Here is a 21,328-nt window from a genome sequence, read left to right on the forward strand (position 1 = left end):
GCTTCTGGGAAGAATGGTACCAGAACAGAAAGGCAGTGTTGCAGGAGGTGTAAGTGGAGCCTCAAGGTGTCTGTCTGATATTGGTAACTCTGAGCTCCAGACGTTTGCACTGACCAGCTGCCTTTGTCATGCAAGTGGCTCTAAAGCTGCTAAGCAGTGTCCCTGCTCTTCTCCTGCCTGTCCACTTGTGTGTGTTTAATGCAGATTTGACCTGTTTGTTGAATTCCATTGGTTCCCATTGGTTTGACACTGGTTTGAAAGTGGGTTTAGAACATTTGAGCTGTTTGTGACAGAACATTGGTTCTGTCTTTTGAGATCTACTAGTGGAATGATATTACTTCCAGTGAGATAGCAAAGGTAGTCCCTCTCTGCACAAGTTATTCTGTGATTCCTTTTGCTGTTGCATGGCTGTTTTGCAATCATGCAATGCTCAGTCATGTTTCAGAAGATAATGTTTTTTTTGCTTAGGAAGTACGGAAGCAGCTTTGTTTTTTGGTGTCTTGTGGTTTTCGCATGCCCTTTTGGAGGAACAAGTTGTTCCTTCACATGTAGGAGCAGGAGCTTTCTCTAGTTACTCTCAGTTAAGTAATTTTTTGCAAAATTTGGTGCCCTGATAAGCACAGTTCCTTAATTCTGTTACAGTTCTAAAATTCAAGGCAATTCCAGTGCTGCACTCGAGTTATCTGGACATAAAACCAGTTGGGTTTTTCTTTTTCTTTAAGATGATGTTGATGTTGGTGATGATAATGAGGATGATGACGAGTACCTGCCCCCTGAAGGAAGCCTGAGGAGCTCCAGTTCGGCTACTGAAGCTACCAATACTGGGAGAAGAAATCCAGAAGAATTTAATTTTGGTAAGATGAATATTAAAGATTATTTTGTCTCCCCGCTTTGTTTTATGAAAAGGCATTGGGTGATTTTGTGGTACCAAAAAGTTCAGTATCGTCACAAAAATAACTGTCATATCAACTGATCACTTAGTATTTTTTGACAGAATTAAGCTAAAAAATAAACATTATTTTGAATTTCATTTAAGAACTGTGTGCTCTGCGTAGATGTATTGCAGCAGCATAATCATCGTCGGCTGCCTCGGTTGTTTTTTCTTATTTGACATGATGATGTAAATAGATGCACCAAAAGTTGGGATTTTCTGCTTGTGTTCTTTCCTGATCCCTTCTTTTGGGTTCTCCACAGAAACACATCCATGCATTTCAGTTTAGTCTGCTTAAAGACGCTTAACCTGGGTTTTCTGTGATCCTATACCTCTCCTTTATTTTGTGGTTTGGTTTGTTTTAGCTTATGGACCCATTAATCTGTCTTCTTTAATAAGGTTCTGTGCAACCAGGAATGTGCTTTTTACTTTATATTTTTGAAGGCAGCTACCAGAGTTCTGATGGCAGTGAAAGAACAGATGTGGGAAAATAGCCTATGAGTTGTGTAATGTTTTTTCTGAGGATAAATCGTGTGAAGCAGAGTGATGCAGAGTCCCCAGGCAGGCGCAAAGGAGAGTTGTTTATTAAAACAGGCCCTTTTTAAGCAAGGTAGCCCATTCTGTGTTACATTCCGTTTTTGTATAACAGATACAATTCAACCAACCGCTCTACACCACGATGTGAGCACGTCATGGTTATATAACTTGTTTTTCTGCCTCCAGTGCAGCTGTGTCACATTCCCACAGTCCTTTTCTGCTTAGCTAAAGTAACAGGCCTGAGCCATGATTTTACCAAGGGTAACAAGGCCCTTGTTTCATTAGGTTTTGTCTGTATGGTTTAGATGCAAAGGCATGGAGTGTTTGGTTGAAAATCTTGTCCATGTCCACCATTCAACTGTCCTGTTTTTCCCTTTCAGATTCCTCCCACCATGCCTTGTCAGAAACAGGTGAGAAACCTGAGGTCGAGGTCACCATTGAAGGTCAGTACTACGTGTCCTGAATTTCAGTTGGTTGTGCATTTTTCTATCTAAATTCTGTTTTCCAAAGCCTGCATTAATTGGCACTGAATGAAGAGAATGGTGTGCATGTGTTGAGTGTAGTGTGGATTGTGCACTGCTTGGTAAACGAAATTGTTAGAAAAGTTTTAGATAACCACAATATACTGAAGCATATTGTATTTGGTGGGCCGGTTTTGAAATGATGCCTGAGAAGGTGTTATAACATTCCTTCATTCTAGAGAACACATTTCTTGCTAAGCACACTGTAGTTATATGTAACTTTTGTAGTTTAGAAATGCTTCTGGGAAGAATGGTACCAGAACAGAAAGGCAGTGTTGCAGGAGGTGTAAGTGGAGCCTCAAGGTGTCTGTCTGATATTGGTAACTCTGAGCTCCAGACGTTTGCACTGACAGCTGCCTTTGTCATCCAAGTGGCTCTGAACCTGCTAAGCAGTGTCCCTGCTATTGTCATGCTAGGATCTTGGTAGGAGGTGGGCAGTGTTTCTTGTATTTGTGAGTGAGTGTCCTGTAAGTGCTTTAAAACACTGCTGAGATTGGCTTTTTCAGTGCTTGCTTGGGGAATTAGACTAAGAGCAGGCAATCAGCAGTTTAGAAAGTAGTCAGAGCATTTGTGAGAAAGTGGACACTTGTGGCTTAACTTTCACTGTTTTACAATGCACCCTGGAAATAACTCCACCAATACCTCGAAAGAAAACTTTGTATTAGAGGACTCATGAAGTTCTGCCTGTATGTAAAGGCCTTTACCACAAAAGTAAAAAACCATTTTTTTTCTTAAAATGAAAAATAAAAATCATGTGTTTCTTAAAGCAGATGATGATGACTACCCACCACCTGACAAGAGACAGAAGAGCACCAAGTCAGCTAATGAAGGGGCCAATACTGGGAGAAGAAATGCAGAAGAGTCCAATTCTGGTAAGATGAAAATTAATGATGATTTTGTTTCCTTGCCTTGTTTTATGAAAAGATTTCGGGTAATTTTTTGCTGCAAAAAAAATGAGTATCGTTGCAAAAACAACTGTCACATTTACTGATTTTTTAGAACCTTTTTGAGAGAGTTACAGAAGCTAAAAAATTAAAAGATATACAGCATTTTTGGAATTTCATTTAGGAGCCATGAGCTCTGTGTAGATATATTGTGGCAGTGTAATCATCATCATAGGCTTCCTCTGTTGTTTTTGTTATTTGACACGATGACCTAAATAGACAGATAGAAAGTTGGGATTTTCTGGTTGTGTTCTTTCCTGATCCCTTCTGTTGGGTTGTCCACAGAAATGCATCCATGCGCTTCAGTTTAGTCTGGTTAAAGATGCCTCACCTGGGATTTTTTGTGATTCTGTACCTCTCCTTTATTCTGTGGTTTGGTTTGGTGTATGGGCACATTAATCTGTCTGCTTTTATAAGATTCTGTGCAGTCAGGAATATGTTTTTTACTTAATATTTTTGAAGGGAACTCCCAGAGTTCTGATGGCAGTACAGGAACAGATGTGGAAATACAGTTACAGCATTTGAGATGTGAAATGTTTTTTGTGAGGCGAAATTAACATAATTGGATATTTTTTCAAGGAAATAGTTGGAAAGATGTCACCTAATTCAAATTGTACATCTTCTCCAAGCATTCTCTTTTTATATTTTTACCTAGTTGGCTTTTATGATTTTTGTTTTGTTTTACTTTTCATCTCCTTTCATTGCTTTAAAACACAGTAGTGTTCCAAGGAAGGCGGGGCCCTCCCTGGAATGGAAAGATTGTCCCCTTCATCCAAAATTTTAATGACTTTGAAATTCATATCTTCCCTGCAAAGGAATGGGAAAATGAATAATAGTTTTTTAGTAGTCTGTGTGTGATAGATGTGTAATGCAATGATTGACTCTCACAATTAAAAGGCAAATATCATACATATATATGTTAAGAGAAGTTTTATAGATTTGTAGTTGTTGTACCTCCCCCTTGTGTTGTTATCAGGGCTGGCCTGGGTTTGGGAGATTTGGGAGGGTCACTCGTTACTGTGGCAGCAGCTGAGCTCCAATCAAGGTGTCAGGAATGATCTCCACCACTGGGCAGGGAAGGAGGAGTGGATGGACAGAAATTTGGGAGGGGCCAAAGGGTTAGGAGGCGAAACCTCCAAACCTCCATTGTGTGGGTGAACACATGGTGGGAAAGAACTTTTACTCCTGGCGCCATAATATTTTCTCTATTCTGTCTTCTGTTGTGTTTTTGATAAGGTTTTAATAAACCTTTCTGAATTTTTGGAAGCGAGTAGCATTTCTTGTGTATGTATACTTATCTATCTATCTATCTATCTATCTACCTATCCATATCTATATAACAAGATGAAAGAAGCAAGCACAACAAGATCAGCAGCAAGCAAAAAGAAGAAAAGGCGTTGAGGGCGTTTTGCTGCTCGTGAAGCGATGCCCGCTGCGCTGTGGTTCCACCGGCAGCCAGCAGAGGGCACTCTTGGCACCTGCGGAGGCAGAGGGGCTGCAGTGCCTGCGCGGCGGCTGCAGGGGGCGCTGTGCCACAGGAGTGGCGCTCCCTGGGGTGGCGCTGGCTCCCATGGGGGGAGGAAGGCTCGACACCCCCAGGCACCTGTAAGAGATGGTCCCAAGTTTCCCTCCTTTGCCTCACAACCGTCACAAGGACAGAGAGTGGGACCCTGAGGACCCTCGCTGGAGTTCTGGCCTGGTTGAGGTGGATGCTCGCCAGGTGATTGTTCGTGGCTGTGTTTGCAGTGCCGCCATGGGACACTGCTTGGAGCAGGGGCTGGCAAAGAGAGACTTGCTCTATATGCTTACACCTGCTTCACAACAATAGCCCATGAATTTCCCCACCTCTTGGCCAAATGAACTTTCTGGGATAACTTTGGGGGTCCCCCACGGAAAATCCTTTATCTGTTTCTCAACCACTGTGATGAACGGAGATTGAAGTCCCCTGCCAAGGACTGAGACCCCTATAATTCTAACACAGCAGGGGTTGGACTGACCTGTTGCAGTATGACGCTAAATGAATGACACTCGCACTCTGAGATGTCTAAGGCAAAAAAGGGGTAGTTTATTTCTGAATTCTGATATTTATAGAATTTTCAAAAGTGACCATTGATTGGAGGATGAAATTGCTACCTCTCCAACTACACTGGTCAAACCAACAGTTCATCAATTCTCTTCTCCTCCAGAAAGGAATGCAAAACAATCATTATTTACATGAAATTGCATGAGAAACTCCATTACAAAAATGTAAACATCGCAAGGCTTAGAAGAACTTTAGAAGAACAGGGCGACACTGACCGAAGCGAGATGTTTGCACAGTGTTGCCTGCAGGTGTGGTCGTTGGATCAAGAAAACAGTTGCTCTCTCTCAGTGCTCAGAACATGATCTGTTCCCCCTCAGCGGTTTCAGTAGACTTATTGTTCATTGTCTTTTACCTGTTCTCCCCTCGGCAGAGGACTGTAATAGACCCCTGAGTTAACCAAGACTTTGAGATTCTCCGTGATGTGACAAGACAGATTCTATTGGCCGAACCCCAAGGATTTCATCTCTGTGTTGGTAGCTCTACCCTTTTCTCTCTCTATCCTTTATCTACTTTTCTAATGCCTCTATCGCGTTTGCTGTGGGCACTCAATAAAAGGTGCATTTGTTTTGATTAATACTGAAATCCCTTCTTTGCTGTTTTTTGCACTCTGAGATCAGAACGAGCCATCACGACCCCCGCTCGTACGAGTGGATGGTGACAGCACCCACACAAGTGATCTGTCTTTGCCACTGTATTAACCCTACAAAGCCAAGACAATGGGATTTCCTTCCATTCCACAACACCAACTCTGCAGTGTCGCATGTGCAGTTTAGCAAGTGTGATCTTCACCTCCTGGCCTTTGTCTGGAGTGGCAGCTGGTATGTGCTTGGAAAGCAGGAAGCACTTTATCACCGTGTCACTCTACTGTGCAAGAAAAGGCCTGGCAGAGGTCCTGCTCCAGCTCAAGCTGGCCCTCCATGCAGTGGCTCCAGGGGAAAAGATGGGAAGGGACATCTTCCCCAGGCACCCACGGGGACCGTGCTGGTCCCTCTTGGAGCTGGTGAATCTTAGTGTAGTGGCCAGGATTATCTCTCCTGCAAGCAACAGGCTAACAAGATGGCAGCAGGCAGAGCTCCATGGCAGGGTTTGAAGACACTGTATAGGAGAGGTCTAAGGTGAAGGAAGAGCACATGACCATCTCTGCCAAAACACCCCAGCTTCCCCTTCCTGCCCCCATAAACATTCCAGCAGTATGCCAAGGCAATCAACCACCTATTTTCTCTCCTGACTGCTGTCTATTTATCATTTCCCTGGCAACAGATGGGAAGAAAATTCCCTGAGAAATAAAAAAATGCCCATCCGCCTACGCTCCCAAGTCATGCCACTCTGACTCTTGCTGTAAGCAAATTGTGATGGTAGTCTTCATTATTTTAAAGTCATGAAGGGCATTTGTAAGGTGCTCATCACCCAAAGTTTAGTGGTTTGGCAGGGTGTGAACAGTACAGCATTGTCCTGCTGGCTTCTCTCTGAGCACGTGGCTCTCCAGCCTGAGCTGTGTGCTTTTTGAGCCAGGTTTTGCTAGCAGCAGTGCTCCTTCTTGCAAATGGCATTAGTTTTGTTTTGAAGGTAGGTATCACCATAGTTAGGGTTACCATTACATGAAATTCAGCAGCAGTTCTCCTGGTGAAGGAAAATGAAGTTCATTGCCTGTGGTGGCTGCAATATTAACTGAACTCATTGGAGAAGGGAAATCTAGGAGGTTTGTTTTCCTCAGCATAATGCCACGTGCTGTATACCTGACTGTGCAGAGGGAGCGTGAGGAAGGGGAAGTGTGATATGAAATGACCTATACTCTGACTGTGCCTTGGTTTTGACTAGAATTTGATAGCTACAGTAGCTGATTGTGGCCCTTTGAGTTAGACTAAGGGTTTGTAACACACCTTTTTCTGAGATCTGTTCTTCATTACACGCTTCTGTAAGAGAAGTGTGGAAGTTGCACAAAGTTTTGCTGAATATCTGTTGTTCATAAAGGCTGGTACTTATGAAGAGGTCTTGAGGCAGTGGCTAAAAGTTGCAAGTAACAGTCTAACTTAAATGTCATTTGGGGTTTAAATAGCCATAGAGAGCAGGCAGCCATGTCTGGATTCCGTAAAATGAAATTATTTATTGCCAATCCTCACAAAAAGGAGTGAGACAGACAAATCAGTGGCAGTGTATGGATCTTATCGAGCCTTGGGTTTTTAAACCATGTATTAGTAAAGAAATACATAGAAGAGGCATGTAAAGCTCTTCCAGAAGTTTGTCTGAAAGCTACAGCCAGTGATGCAGATTTGCACTAGTGATTGTTTCTCTCAGAGAAAACTGTTTGTTTTGATCTATTTTTTATATGTCACTGTTTTTCCCTCTGGTAACCTTGGCAAGATGGTGAAAAGGGAAGTGGCAAAACCATGGTGTGCCTGGAATCCCGCAGGTTACCTGTAGCTGATGAAGGTGTCTGAGGTGGTCTTAATGAGATTGGATGAGTGGGCAGCACGGTGTGATTGGAATTCAGCAATCAGAAAGTTGAGGTTATGTGTGTCAGAAGAACTTGTTTTGAAGGGAAGAAAATCATGTTTGAGAAACTGGAGCCAGTGCTGGTGAATGAGAACATTTAGAACTGTGAAGAAGGCTTCTTGTGTAGGAGCTGTGTGTGATTACCCAAGATCAGAGGAGACCTAATGATGATGATGCTATGTTGTTTAAGAAAGCCTACTTCAGTGTTTAACACCATTGGTTTAATGTGTCTTAAGAAGAAATGTCCCATGTGGGAGTTTTCTTTCAGATCTTTGCTGCCATTTGATTGGAGTTTTTTGCAGGCATCCCTTAACTCTGAGTGTTTGTCAGGGATTTGGTGCTAGACTAGCTGGGTCATCTTCCAGTCTCAAAATTTCAAAAAAGGCTGTATATTTTAAATTGTTTTAATCCTATTTAACTCTCTCATATAGGTTCTGAGTGGTCAGTTGATGTGACAGGTTTTTTTACGATTGTAATTTATGTTCACATCTAGTAGAACAATTCCTAATTCTTTCCTTTTGCAGTGCCTTGCATTTGCTAGTTATGTACCCTGCATTGCCTTGGAATTGGACCAAAACATGGTACTGATATCCATGAACTGGATGATGGATTTGGCATAGTTCAAGTAACCTGCAGTTGAGGTGTCCGTGTAGATAGAGCTGAATTTGTGCTCTACACCCCACACGTCATGTGAAGAGAAACCTTTGAAGCAGAGATTCCTTCAGCCATGCTCCCAAAGTGGCACCACACCCCAGCTTTCAGAGATCTGAAAGAAGACACTTTTCAAAATGCACAAGTGCAGCTTTAGTCTGCTGGAATAGCTAAAATATGTTCCTTCATGCACTGCTCCTTAATTTTGGTAGAGTTTCTGATACAATTAGCTTCACTTTGCTTAACTGTAGTGCAGCTAATCATAAATTGGTCTTTTTCACATTGAGTGTTGATTGGCTGATCCTGCTTGTCCTGTTGGGGCACTCTGTCCCATCAAAAGCATTGTGATCATGAATTTCCCTCCCATGTTTGCCTGTTGGCCTTTCAGCCTGGTATGGAACTCTTGATAGCGCAGCAGCCATGAGTCTGTAGAGCTGGTAGAAAAATCCCTGCTCTTTGGGGAGAGGCAGCCTTTGTTTATATTTTCAGTAGTCCTGGGTAACACAAGGTGACTTGATTGTATTAACCCTACAAAGCCATGGTGGTGTAATTTCCTTAAGTCATAGCAGCAGCTGTGCTCTGCTGCATGTGCAGTTTAGCAAGTGTACTGCTCACCTCCTTGTCTTTGTCTGGAATTGCTCAAAGGCTCATGGTAAAATATCTTTGCTTCTATTTTTGTTGCATGCTGTGAATACAAGGGGCTTCTTTGAGGATGTTGGTTTAGATGCAAAGGCATGGAGTGTTGGGTTGAAAATCTTGTCCGTCATTCAGCAGTCCTCTTTTTTTCTTTCAGATTCCTCCCAGCATGACTCGTCAGGAGCAAGTGAGGATTCTGAGGCTGAAATCACTAGTCAAGGTCAGTTCTGCAGGTCATTGACTACAGTTTTTCGGCATTTTTCTATCTAAATTGTGTTTTCCAAAGCCTGCATTACTTGGCAGTGAATGAAGAGAATGGTGTGCGGGTGTTGAGTGTAGTTTGGATTGTGCACTGCTTGGTAAACGAGCCTTGTGGTGAAGTATTAGAAAACAGGTAAGAAGAGGTGTTTTATCAAGTTACTCAGGTAAGTAATTTTCTGCAAAATTTGGTGCCAACAGTTCCTTATTTCTGTTTAAGTTTTGAAGTTCAAGGCAGTTCCAGAGCTACACCTGACTTCCAAGGACAAAAAAGACATGTTTTTTTTTAATTGTTTCATTTAGATGATGATGATGATGAGTACCTGCCCCCTAGCAAGAGAAAAAGGAGGAGAAACACCAGGTCAGCTAAGGAAACTGGCAATAGAAGGAGAAGAAAAGCAAAATATTTCAACTGCAGTAAGATGATTTTATCTCCTTGCTTTGTTTTATGGAAAGGTTTTGGGTAATTTTGTGCTGCAGGAGTGAGATGTGTTAGTGCAAGCCTTCACATAAGAGCCTGGGCTCTGTGTAGGTGAATTGCAGCAGTATAATCATCATCATAGGTTACCTCTGTTGTTTTTTGTTATTTGACAAGATGATGTAAATTGATGCACAGGAAGTTGGGATTTTCTGTTGTGTTCTTTCTTGATCCCTTCTGTTGGGTTCTCCACAGAAAAGCATCCATGCACTTCAGTTTAGTCTGGTTAATGATGCATCACCTGGGATATTTTGTGATCCTCCTTTATTCTGTGGTTTGTATTCCTTTGGTTTGACTTATGGACACATTAATCTGTCTGCTTTTATAAGGTTCTGTGCCATGTGGAGTACGTTTTTTACTTTATATTTCCGAAGACAGCCCCCAGAGTTCTGATGGCAGCACAGAAACAAGTGTGGAAATACAGTTAGAGCATTTGAGATGTGAAGTGTTCTTTGTGAAGATAAATTAACATCCTTGGATTTTTTTTCATAGAAATATTTGGAAAGATGTATCCTAATTGGAATTGTAAATCTTCTCCAACCACTCTCTTTTCATATATGTGCCAGATCGGGCTTTCTGATTTTTGTTTTGTTTTGCTTTTAATCACCCAAATCACAGCACTCTGGGACTTGCTCTAAGCAAATTGTGATGGTAGTCTTCATTATTTTAAAGTCATGAAGGGCATTTGTAAGGTGCTCATCACCCAAAGTTTAGTGGTTTGGCAGGGTGTGAGCAGTACATCATTGTCCTGCTGGCTTCTCTCTGAGCATGTGGCTCTCCAGCCTGAGCTGTGTGCTTTTCAAGCCCAGTTTTGCTAGCAGCAGTGCTCCTTCTTGCAAATGGCATTAGTTTTGCTTTGAAGGTAGGTATCACCATAGTTAGGGTTACCATTACATGAAATTCAGCAGCAGTTCTCTTGGTGAAAAAGAGTGAAGTTTTGATACAGTTTCTGATACAATTAGCTTCACTTTGTTTAACTGTAGTGCACTTAAGTATAAATTGCTTTCTCACAGTGAGCGTTGATTGGCTGATCCTGCTTGTCCCGTTTGTGCACTCTGCCCCAACAAAAGCATTGTGATCATGAATTTCCCTCCCATGTTTGCCTGTTGGCCTTGCAGCCTGGTATGGAACTCTTGATAGCGCAGCAGCCATGAGTCTGTAGAGCTGGTAAAAAAAAACCCTGCTCTGTGGGGAGAGGCAGCCTTTGTTTATATTTTCAGTAGTCCTGGGTAAGAGAGGGGAATATCCTTAAGATTGTATTAACCCTACAAAGCCAAGAAGATGAAATTTGCTTCAGTCGTAGCATGAACCCTGCAGTGTAACATGTGCAGTTTAGCAAGTCTACTGCTCACCTCCTTGCCTTTGTCTGGAATTGCTCGAAGTCTAACAGTAAAATATCTTGCATTCTATTTTTGTTGCTTGCTCCGAATGCAACAGGTTTCTTTGACAGTGTTGGTTTAGATACACAGGAATGGAATGTTTGGTTGAAAATCTTGTCCACGTCCATCATTCAACTGTCCTATTTTTCCCTTTCAGATACCTCCCAAAATGACTTGTCTGAAAGAAGTGAGGATCCTGAGGTTGAGGTCACTGTTGAAGGTCAGTACCCCAGGTCACTGATTTCAGTTGGTTGTGCCTTTTTATGTCCAGAATATGTTTTCCAAAGCCTGCATTAATTGGGAGTGAATGAAGAGAATGGTGTGCTGGTGTTGAGTGTAGTTTGGATTGTGCACTGCTTGGTAAAAGAAATTGGTAGAAAAGTTTTAGAAACCCCAATATACAGAACCATATTGGACTTGCTGGGCTGGTTTTGAAATGATGCCTGACAGAAATTTGTATATCTTCTGACTTCATCAAGTGCTGGTAATGAAAAATATTTATTGAACTGAGAAGGTGTTATAAGATTCCTTCATTCTGGAGAGCACATTGCTTGCTAAGCACACTGTAGTTATATGTAACATTTGTAGTTTAGAAATGCTTCTGGGAAGAATGGTACCAGAACAGAAAGGCAGTGTTGCAGGAGGTGTAAGTGGAGCCTCAAGGTGTCTGTCTGATATTGGTAACTCTGAGCTCCAGACGTTTGCACTGACCAGCTGCCTTTGTCATCCAAGTGGCTCTGAAGCTGCTAAGCAGTGTCCCTGCTCTTCTCCTGCCTGTCCACTTGTGTGTGTTTAATGCAGATTTGACCTGCTTGATGAATTTCATTGGTTCCCATTGGTTTGACACTGCTTTGAAAGTGGGTTTAGAACATTTGAGCTCTTTGTGACAGAACATTGGTTCTGTCTTTTGAGATCTACTAGTGGAATGATATTACTTCCAGTGAGATAACAAAGGTAGTCCCTCTCTGCACAAGTTATTCTGTGATTCCTTTTGCTGTTGCATGGCTGTTTTACAATCATGCAATGCTCAGTCATGTTTCAGAAGGTAATGTTGTTTTCCTTGGCAAGTACAGAAGCAGTTTTGATTTTTGCTGCCTTGTGCTTTGCACAGGCCCTTTTGGAGGAACAAGTTGTTCCTTCACAGGTATGATCAGGTGCTTTCAGAAGTTACTCATGTTCATAAATTGTTGCAAAATTTGGTGCCCTGATAAACAAAATTCCTTATTCCTCTTTTAGTTTTGAAATTCAAGGCAGTTCCAGTGCTGCACTCGAGTTCTCTGGATAAAAAACCAGAGGGTTTTTTTTTTAATTGTTTCTTAAAGATGATGAGGATGACTACCTACCACCTGACAAGAGACCGAGGAGCACCAGTTCGCCTAATGAGGATGCCAATGTTGAGAGAAGAAAAGCAGAAGAGTTCAATTCTGGTAAGATAAAAATTCAAGATTATTTTATCTCCCTGCTTTGTTTTATGGAAAGGTTTTGGGTAATTTTGTGCTGCAGGAGTGAGATGTGTTAGTGCAAGCTTTCATTTTAGAGCCTGGGCTCTGTGTAGGTGAATTGCAGCAGTATAATCATCATCATAGGCTACCTTATAGTAAAATATCTTTGTTTCTATTTTTGTTGCATGCTGTGAATGCAAGAGGCTTCTTTGACTATGTTGGTTTACATGCAAAGGAATGGAGTGTTTGGTTGGAAATCTTGTCCATGTCCACCATTCAACTGTCCTGTTTTTTTCTTTCAGATACCTCACACCATGACATGTCAGAAACAAGTGAGAATCCTGAGGTTGAGGTCACTGTTGAAGGTCAGTTTCCCAGGACATTAATTTAATTTGGTTGTGCATTTTTCTATCTAAATTGTGTTTTCCAAAGCCTGCAATAATTGGCACTGAGTGACGAGAATTGTGTGGTGGGGTTGAGTGCACTTTGGATTGTGCACTGCTTGGTAAACAAAACTGTAGAAAAGTTTTAGATAACCACAATATACTGAAGCATATTGTATTTGGTGGGCTGCTTTTGAAATTATGCCTGACAGAAATTTGTATATTTTGCATAATTTTCAAGTCTTGTTAATGAAAAGTACTCATTGAATGGAGATGGTCTAACATTCCTTCATTCTGGAGAGCACATTGCTTGCTAAGCACACTGTAGTTATATGTAACATTTGTAGTTTAGAAATGCTTCTGGGAAGAATGGTACCAGAACAGAAAGGCAGTGTTGCAGGAGGTGTAAGTGGAGCCTCAAGGTGTCTGTCTGATATTGGTAACTCTGAGCTCCAGACGTTTGCACTGACCAGCTGCCTTTGTCATCCAAGTGGCTCTAAAGCTGCTAAGCAGTGTCCCTGCTCTTCTCCTGCCTGTCCACTTGTGTGTGTTTAAGGCAGATTTGATCTGTTTGATGAATTTCATTGGTTTCCATTGGTTTTACACTGGTTTGAAAGTGGGTTTAGAACATTTGAGCTTTTTGTGACAGAACATTGGTACTGTCTTTTGAGTTCTACTAGTGGGATGATATTACTTCCAGTGAGATAACAAAGGTAGTCCCTCTCTGCACAAGTTATTCTGTGATTCCTTTTGCTGTTGCATGGCTGTTTTACAATCATGCAATGCTCAGTCATGTTTCAGAAGGTAATGTTGTTTTCCTTGGCAAGTACAGAAGCAGTTGTGTTTTTTGCTGTCTTGTGCTTTGCACAGGCTCTTTTGGAGGAACAAGTTGTTCCTTCACAGGTATGATCAGGTGCTTTCAGAAGTTACTCATGTTCATAAATTGTTGCAAAATTTGGTGCCCTGATAAACACAATTCCTTATTTCTGTTTTAGTTTCGAAATTCAAGGCCGTTCCGGTTCTGCATGCAAGTTCCGTGGACAAAAAAACAGGGGGTTTTTTATTGTTTCTTAAAGATGATGATGAAGACTACCTACCACCTGACAAGAGACAGAAGAGCAACAATTTGGCAAATGAATCTGCCGATGCTGAGAGAAGAAAAGCTGAAGAGTTGAATTCTGGTAAGACAAAAAAAAATTCTGATTTTATCTCCTTGCTTTGTTTTATGGAAAGGTTTTGGGTAATTTTGTGCTGCAGGAGTGAGATGTGTTAGCGCAAGCCTTCATTTATGAGCCTGGGCTCTGTGTAGGTGAATTGCAGCAGTATAATCATTATCATAGGTTACCTCTGTTGTTTTTTGTTATTTGACAAGATGATGTAAATTGATGCACAGGAAGTTGGGATTTTCTGTTGTGTTCTTTCTTGATCCCTTCTGTTGGGTTCTCCACAGAAACACATCCATGCAATTCAGTTTAGTCTGGTTAAAGATGCTTTACCTTGTATTTTTTGTGATTCTGTACCTCTCCTTTATTCTTTGGTTTGGTTTGGTTTGATTTGGCTTATGGACGCATTAATCTCTCTGCTTTTATAAGGTTCTGTGCCATGTGGAGTACGTTTTTTACTTTATATTTTTGAAGGCAGCCACCAGAGTTCTGAGGGCAGCACAGGAGCACGTGGAGAAATACATTATAGCATTTGAGCTTTGAAATGTTTTTTGTGAGGATAAATTAACATTCTAGACTATTTTTTTCACATAATTATTTTGAAATATGTATCCTAGTTAAAATTATACATCTTCTCCAGCCTTTCTCTTTTCATATTTCTGCCAGGTTGGCTTTTTTGATTTTTGTTTTGTTTTGCTTTTAATCACCCAAATCACACCAGTCTGTGCAGGCACACAGTTTGTGGTAGTTGGGCGTGGGGATGCGGCCGAGCCTCAGCCCCAGTGGGCTTCAGCTTTGACAAGCAGGTGAAGAGTATTGAAAGCAATGAGACAAGGAGTGCCAAGATGCACTGACCAATCATAAAAATGTGTACAGAGGGCACACAGGTGTAATGCCTGTAAGATAAAGTGTATAAAAGGTTCTGCTCCGGAACAAGAAATGGCTGATGCTTAAAGCCTTTTTAAGTTGTGGGGTGTTAGTCTGTGTGTTATGGCCATCTCAACTCCAACATCGGGTCACCCCAATGTGCTAGTGAGGTGATTCTGGCAGACGACTGCAGCCCTAACAGCAAAGTAGGCAGACTGAGAGCCTAAAAATCCTGATGAGTTATAGCCAGGCAGACCAGGCTCTTGCAGATGTTTGTCTGAAAGCTACAGCCAGTGGTGCAGATTTAAACAAGTGATTGTTTCTCTCAAAGAAAACCCTTAGTTTAGTTGATTTTATTTTATGTCACTGATGATTTTCACTGTTTTTCCCTCTGGTAACCTTGGCAAGATGGTGAAAAGGGAAGTGGCAAAGCCATGGTGTGCCTGGAATCCCCCAGGTTAGCTGTAGCTGATGAAGGTGTCTGAGGTAGTCTTAATGAGATTGGATGAGTGGGCAGCATGGTGGGATTGGAATTCAGCAATCAGAAAGTTGAGGTTATGTGTGTCAGAAGAACTTGTTTTGAAGGGAAGAAAATCATGTTTGAGAAACTGGAGCCAGTGCTGGTGAATGAGAACATTTAGAACTGTGAAGAAGGCTTCTTGTGTAGGAGCTGTGTGTGATTACCCAAGATCAGAGGAGACCTAATGATGATGATGCTATGTTGTTTAAGAAAGCCTACTTCAGTGTTTAACACCATTGGTTTAATGTGTCTTAAGAAGAAATGTCCCATGTGGGAGTTTTCTTTCAGATCTTTGCTGCCGTTTGATTGGAGTTTTTTGCAGGCGTCCCTTAACTCTGAGTGTTTGCCAGGGATTTGGTGCTAGACTAGCTGGGTCATCTTCCAGTCTCAAAATTTCCAAAAAGGCTGTATATTTTAAATTGTTTTAATCCTATTTAACTCTCTCAAATAGGTTCTGAGTGGTCAGTTGATGTGACAGGTTTTTTTACAACCATAATTTATGTTCACATTTAGTAGAACATTTCCTAATTCTTTCCTTTTGCAGTGCCTTGCATTTGCTAGTTATGTACCCTGCACTGCCTTGGAATTGGACCAAAACATGGTACTGATATCCATGAACTGGATGATGGATTTGGCATAGTTCAAGTAACCTGCAGTTGAGGTGTCCGTGTAGATAGAGCTGAATTTGTGCTCTACACCCCACACGTCATGTGAAGAGAAACCTTTGAAGCAGAGATTCCTTCAGCCATGCTCCCAAAGTGGCACCACACCCCAGCTTTCAGAGATCTGAAAGAAGACACTCTTCAAAATGCACAAGTGCAGCTTTAGTCTGCTGGAATAACTAAAATATGTTCCTTCATGCACTGCTCCTTAATTTTGGTAGAGTTTCTGATACAATTAGCTTCACTTTGCTTAACTGTAGTGCAGCTAATCATAAATTGGTCTTTTTCACATTGAGTGTTGATTGGCTGATCCTGCTTGTCCTGTTGGGGCACTCTGTCCCATCAAAAGCATTGTGATCATGAATTTCCCTCCCATGTTTGGTTGTTGGCCTTGCAGCCTGGTATGGAACTCTTGATAGCGCAGCAGCCATGAGTCTGTAGAGCTGGTAAAAAAATCCCTGCTCTTTGGGTAGAGGCAGCCTTTGTTTATATTTTCAGTAGTCCTGGGTAAGAGTGGGGAATATCCTTATGATTGTATTAACCCTATAAAACCAAGAAGATGAAATTTCCTTGAGTCATAGCAGCAGCTGTGCTCTGCTGCATGTGCAGTATAGCAAGTGTACTGCTCACCTCCTTGCCTTTGTCTGGAATTGCTCAAAGGCTCATGGTAAAATATCTTGCATTCTATTTTTGTTGCTTGCTCTGAGTTCAAGGGGCTTCTTTGACTGTGCTGGTTTAGATGCAAAGGAATGGAGTGTTTGGTTGAAAATCTTGTCCATGTCCATCATTCAATAGTCCTGTTTCTTTCTTTCAGATACCTCCCTCCTTGACATGTCAGAAACAAGTGAGAAAGCTGAGGTCGAGGTCACCATTGAAGGTCAGTAACATGGGTCCTCTGTTTCAGGTTTTTTGGCATTTTTGTATCCAAAAATGTGTTTTCCAAAGCCTGCATTACTTGGCAGTGAATGAAGAGAATGGTGTGCATGTGTTGAGTGTAGTTTGGATTGTGCACTGCTTGGTAAAGGAACCTGGAGGAGAAGTTTTAGAAAACCCAAATATACTGAAGCATATTGTACAGGATGGACTGGTTTTGAAATGATGCCTGACAGAAATTTGTATATTTTTGCATAATTGTCAAGTGCTGGTAATGAAAAGTACTTATTGAATGGATAAGATGGTCTAACATTCCTTCATTCTGGAGAGCACATTTCTTGCTAAGCACCCTGTAGTTACATGTAACATTTGTAGTTTAGGAATGCTTCTGGGAAGAATGGTACCAGAACAGAAAGGCAGTGTTGCAGGAGGTGTAAGTGGAGCCTCAAGGTGTCTGTCTGATATTGGTAACTCTGAGCTCCAGATGTTTGCACTGACCAGCTGCCTTTGTCATCCAAGTGGCTCTGAAGCTGCTAAGCAGTGTCCGTGCTGTTGTCATGCTAGGATCTTGGTAGGAGGTGGGCAGTGTTTCTTGTATTTGTGAGTGAGTGTCCTGTAAGTGCTTTAAAACACTGCTGTGATTGGCTTTTGCAGTGCTTGCTTGGGGAATTAGACTAAGAGCAGGCAATCAGCAGTTTAGAAAGTAGTCAGAGCATTTGTGAGAAAGTGGACACTTCTGGCTTAACTTTCACCATTTTACAATGCACCCTGGAAATAACCACCATTACCTCAACAGAAAAGTTTTTATGCGAAGGGTCATAAAGTTCTGCTTGTATGTAAAGGCCATTACTACAAAAGTAAAAGTGCTCTGAAAAGGTTTTCTCTGACAGAGTATAAATGGACTGTGTAGGTACAGTTAATGTGTCAATATGTGATATTATTCTTGCTGAGTAAACCATACCCTGGGTGACATGGGTGCATGTTTTTGTTTGTCTGCTCCACGCATTTGTTCTCTCTGAGGTTGGAGGTATTGGCAATTGGGCTGTCTCAAGAGCTCATTAGCTTAGGGAAGTGAGGGTGGATTGGGAAGTGGCTGGCTGAGTAGCAGCTCTCTGGCACATTGCTAGGATTGCTCTTCTCCTGTCCACTTGTGTGTGTTTAACGCAGATTTGATCTGTTTGATGAATTTCATTGGTTCCCATGTTTTTTCGCTGGTTTGAAAGTGGGTTTAGAACATTTGAGCTCTTTGTGACAGAACATTGGTACTGTCTTTTGAGATCTACTAGTGGAATGATTATATGAGTTGGATAGCAAAGGTAGTCCCTCTCTGCACAAGTTATTGTGTGATTCCTTTTGCTGTTGCATGGCTGTTTTATGGTCATGCCATGCCCAGTCATGTTTCAGAAGACAATGTTGTTTTCCTTAGGAAGTACAGAAGCAGTTTTGTTTTTTGCTCTCTTGTGCTTTGTATAGGCCCTTTTGAAGGGACAAGTTGTTCCTTCACAGGTAAGAACAGGAGCTTTCAGAAGTTACTAATGGAAATAATTTGTGCAAAATTTGGTGCCCCGATAAACACATTTCCTTTTTCCTGTTAGGTTTTTGAAATTCAAGGCAGTTCCAGTGCTGCACATGACTTCCCTGGACAAAATACCAGTGATTTTTATTTGGTTTCTTTTAGATCGTGACCATACCTACACATACCATGACAGGAGACGGAGGAGCACCAAGTCAGTTAATGATGAGTCCAATCCTCAGAGAAGAAAAGCAGAAGAGTTAAATTCTGGTAATATGAAAGTTCAAGATGATTTCATCAGCCTATTTTGTTTTATGAAAAGATTTTGGGTAATTTTGTGTTGCAGGAGTGAGACATGTTAGTTCAAGGCGTCATTTAAGAGCCCTGGTCTCTGTTTGATTGGATTACAGCAGTTTAATCGTCGTCATAGGCTGCCTCTGTTGTTTTTTGTTATTTGACTTGATGACGAAATTAGACACACAGGAAGTTGGGATCTTTTGGTTGTGTTCTTTCCTGATCCGTTCTGTTGGGTTTTCCACAGAAATGCATCCATGTGCTTCAGTTTAGTCTGGTTAAAGATGCTTCACCTCGGATTTTTTGTGTACCTCTCCTTTATCCTGTGGTTTGTTTTTTTTAAGTTTAGGTGCACATTAATCTGTCTGCTTTTATAAGATTCTGTGCAGTCAGGAATATGTTTTTTACTTAATATTTTTGAAGACAGCCTCCAGAGTTCTGATATCAGTGAAGACACAGATGTGGAAATAAAGTTATAGTATTTCAGATGTGTTTTTTATGCTTAAAAATTACCATAATTGGATATTATTTCATATAAATATTTGCAAAGATGTTGCCTAATTGAAATTGTACATCTTCTCCAATCATTCTCTTTTCATATTTCCACCAGGTTGGGTTTTTTGATTTTTGTTTTGTTTTGCTTTCAATCCCTCAAATCACACCACTCTGACTCTTGCTATAAGCAAATTGTGATGGTAGTCTTCATTATTTAAAGTCATGAAGGGCATTTGTAAGGTGCTCATCACCCAAAGTTTAGTGGTTTGGCAGGGTGTGAGCAGTACATCATTGTCCTGCTGGCTTCTCTCTGAGCACATGGCTCTCCAGCCTGAGCAGTGTGCTTTTTGAGCCAGGTTTTGCTAGCAGCAGTGCTCCTTGCAAATGGCATTAGTTTTGCTTTGAAGGTAGGTATCACCATAGTTAGGGTTACCATTACATGAAATTCAGCAGCAGTTCTCCTGGTGAAGGAAAATGAAGTTCACTGCCTGTGGTGGCTGCAGTATTAAGTGAACTCATTGGAGAAGGGAAATCTAGGAGGTTTGTTTTCCTCAGCATAATGCCATGTGCTGTATACCTGACTGTGCAGAGGGAGTGTGAGGAAGGGGAAGTGTGATATGAAATGACCTATACTCTGACTGTGCCTTGGTTTTGACTAGAATTTTATAGCTACAGAAGCTGAGTGTGGCCCTTTGAGTCAGAATAAGGATTTGTAACACACATTTTTCTGAGATCTGTTGTTTTTTACAAGTTTCTGTAAGAGAATATTGAAAGTTGCACGTGGTTTTGCTGAATAGTAGGGGATGAGGGTCTGTGGTGATGCTGGGTCCCCAGGGAGGAGCAAAGGTGAGCCACTTTATTGTAACAACCCAGCTCCCAGCTTTTTAAAGAAGTCAGCTGGTTATCAGTTACATATATTTGAGTATGTGTAATCTTCACCTCCTTGCCTTTGTCTGGAATTGCTCAAAGGCTCATGGTTAATATATCTTTGCATCTATTTTTGTTGCATGCTGTGAGTGCAAGAGGGTTCTTTGACAATGTTTGTTTAGATGCAAAGGCATGGAGTGTTTGGTTGAAAATCTTGTCCATGTCCATCATTCAACTGTCCTATTTTTCCCTTTCAGATTCCTCCCACCATGACTCATCAGAAGGAAGTGACGTTTCTGAGGCTGATCTCACTAGTGAAGGTCAGTTCCCCAGGTCACGGATTTCATTTGGTTGTGCATTTTTCTATCTAAATTGTGTTTTCCAAAGCCTGCAATAATTGGCACTGAGTGACGAGAATTGTGTGGTGGGGTTGAGTGTACTTTGGATTGTGCACTGCTTGGTAAAAGAACCGGATGGAGAAGTTTTAGAAAACCCAAATATACTGAAGCATATTGGACTTGCTGGACTGGTTTTGAAATGATGCCTGACAGAAATTTGTATATTTTGCATAATTTTCAGGTCTTGTTAATGAAAAGTACTTTTTGAATGGATAAGATGGTCTAACATTCCTTCATTCTAGAGAACACATTTCTTGCTAAGCACACTGTAGCTATATGTAACATTTGTAGTAAACAAATGCTTCTGGGAAGAATGGTACCAGAACAGAAAGGCAGTGTTGCAGGAGGTGTAAGTGGAGCCTCAAGGTGTCTGTCTGATATTGGTAACTCTGAGCTCCAGACGTTTGCACTGACAGCTGCCTTTGTCATCCAAGTGGCTCTGAAGCTGCTAAGCAGTGTCCCTGCTCTTCTCCTGCCTGTCCACTTGTGTATGTTTAATGCAGATTTGACCTGCTTGATGAATTTCATTGGTTCCCATTGGTTTTACACTGGTTTGAAAGTGGGTTTAGAACATTTGAGCTCTTTGTGACAGAACATTGGTTCTGTCTTTTGAGATCTACTAGTGGAATGATATTAACTTCCAGTGAGATAACAAAGGTAGTCCTTATCTGCACAAGTTATTGTGTGATTCCTTTTGCTGTTGCATGGCTGTTTTATGGTCATGCCATGCCCAGTCATGTTTCAGAAGGTAATGTTGTTTTCCTTAGGAAGTACAGAAGCAGTTTTGTTTTTTGCTGTCTTGTGCTTTGTATAGGCCCTTTTGAAGGAACAAGTTGTTCCTTCACATGTAGGAACAGGAGCTTTCAGAAGGTATGCAGTTAAGTAATTTGTTGAAAATGTGGTGCTTTGTAAGCACAGTTCCTTAATTCCATTTTAGTTT

The 21,328-nt window shown here is 41.4% G+C and overlaps 1 protein-coding gene across 11 annotated transcripts in view; it reads left to right on the forward strand.

Annotated features, from left to right (window-relative positions):
• GTF2I (general transcription factor IIi) overlaps positions 1–21,328 on the forward strand; it is an 81,898-nt gene that overhangs the window by 35,233 nt on the left and 25,337 nt on the right. For 8 of the 11 annotated variants that reach the window (XR_005259411.1, XM_038157784.1, XM_038157779.1 and 5 more), the window contains 12 exons: positions 723–854; positions 1,849–1,911; positions 2,757–2,861; positions 8,954–9,016; positions 9,358–9,471; positions 11,069–11,131; positions 12,234–12,338; positions 12,656–12,718; positions 13,732–13,917; positions 16,763–16,825; positions 18,500–18,604; positions 20,248–20,310. Coding sequence is in view for 10 of the 11 variants with exons in the window: in XM_038157784.1 (XP_038013712.1) it covers positions 723–854; positions 1,849–1,911; positions 2,757–2,861; positions 8,954–9,016; positions 9,358–9,471; positions 11,069–11,131; positions 12,234–12,338; positions 12,656–12,718; positions 13,732–13,917; positions 16,763–16,825; positions 18,500–18,604; positions 20,248–20,310 (1,125 nt within the window). In the remaining variant the exon portion in view is untranslated. The remainder of the gene's footprint in view (positions 1–722; positions 855–1,848; positions 1,912–2,756; positions 2,862–8,953; positions 9,017–9,357; positions 9,472–11,068; positions 11,132–12,233; positions 12,339–12,655; positions 12,719–13,731; positions 13,918–16,762; positions 16,826–18,499; positions 18,605–20,247; positions 20,311–21,328) is intronic. The other 3 variants (XM_038157787.1, XM_038157778.1, XM_038157783.1) reach the window with 2 other exon arrangements.

This window comes from Motacilla alba, chromosome 19 (genome assembly GCF_015832195.1).
Source record: "Motacilla alba alba isolate MOTALB_02 chromosome 19, Motacilla_alba_V1.0_pri, whole genome shotgun sequence".
NCBI lineage: Eukaryota > Metazoa > Chordata > Aves > Passeriformes > Motacillidae > Motacilla > Motacilla alba.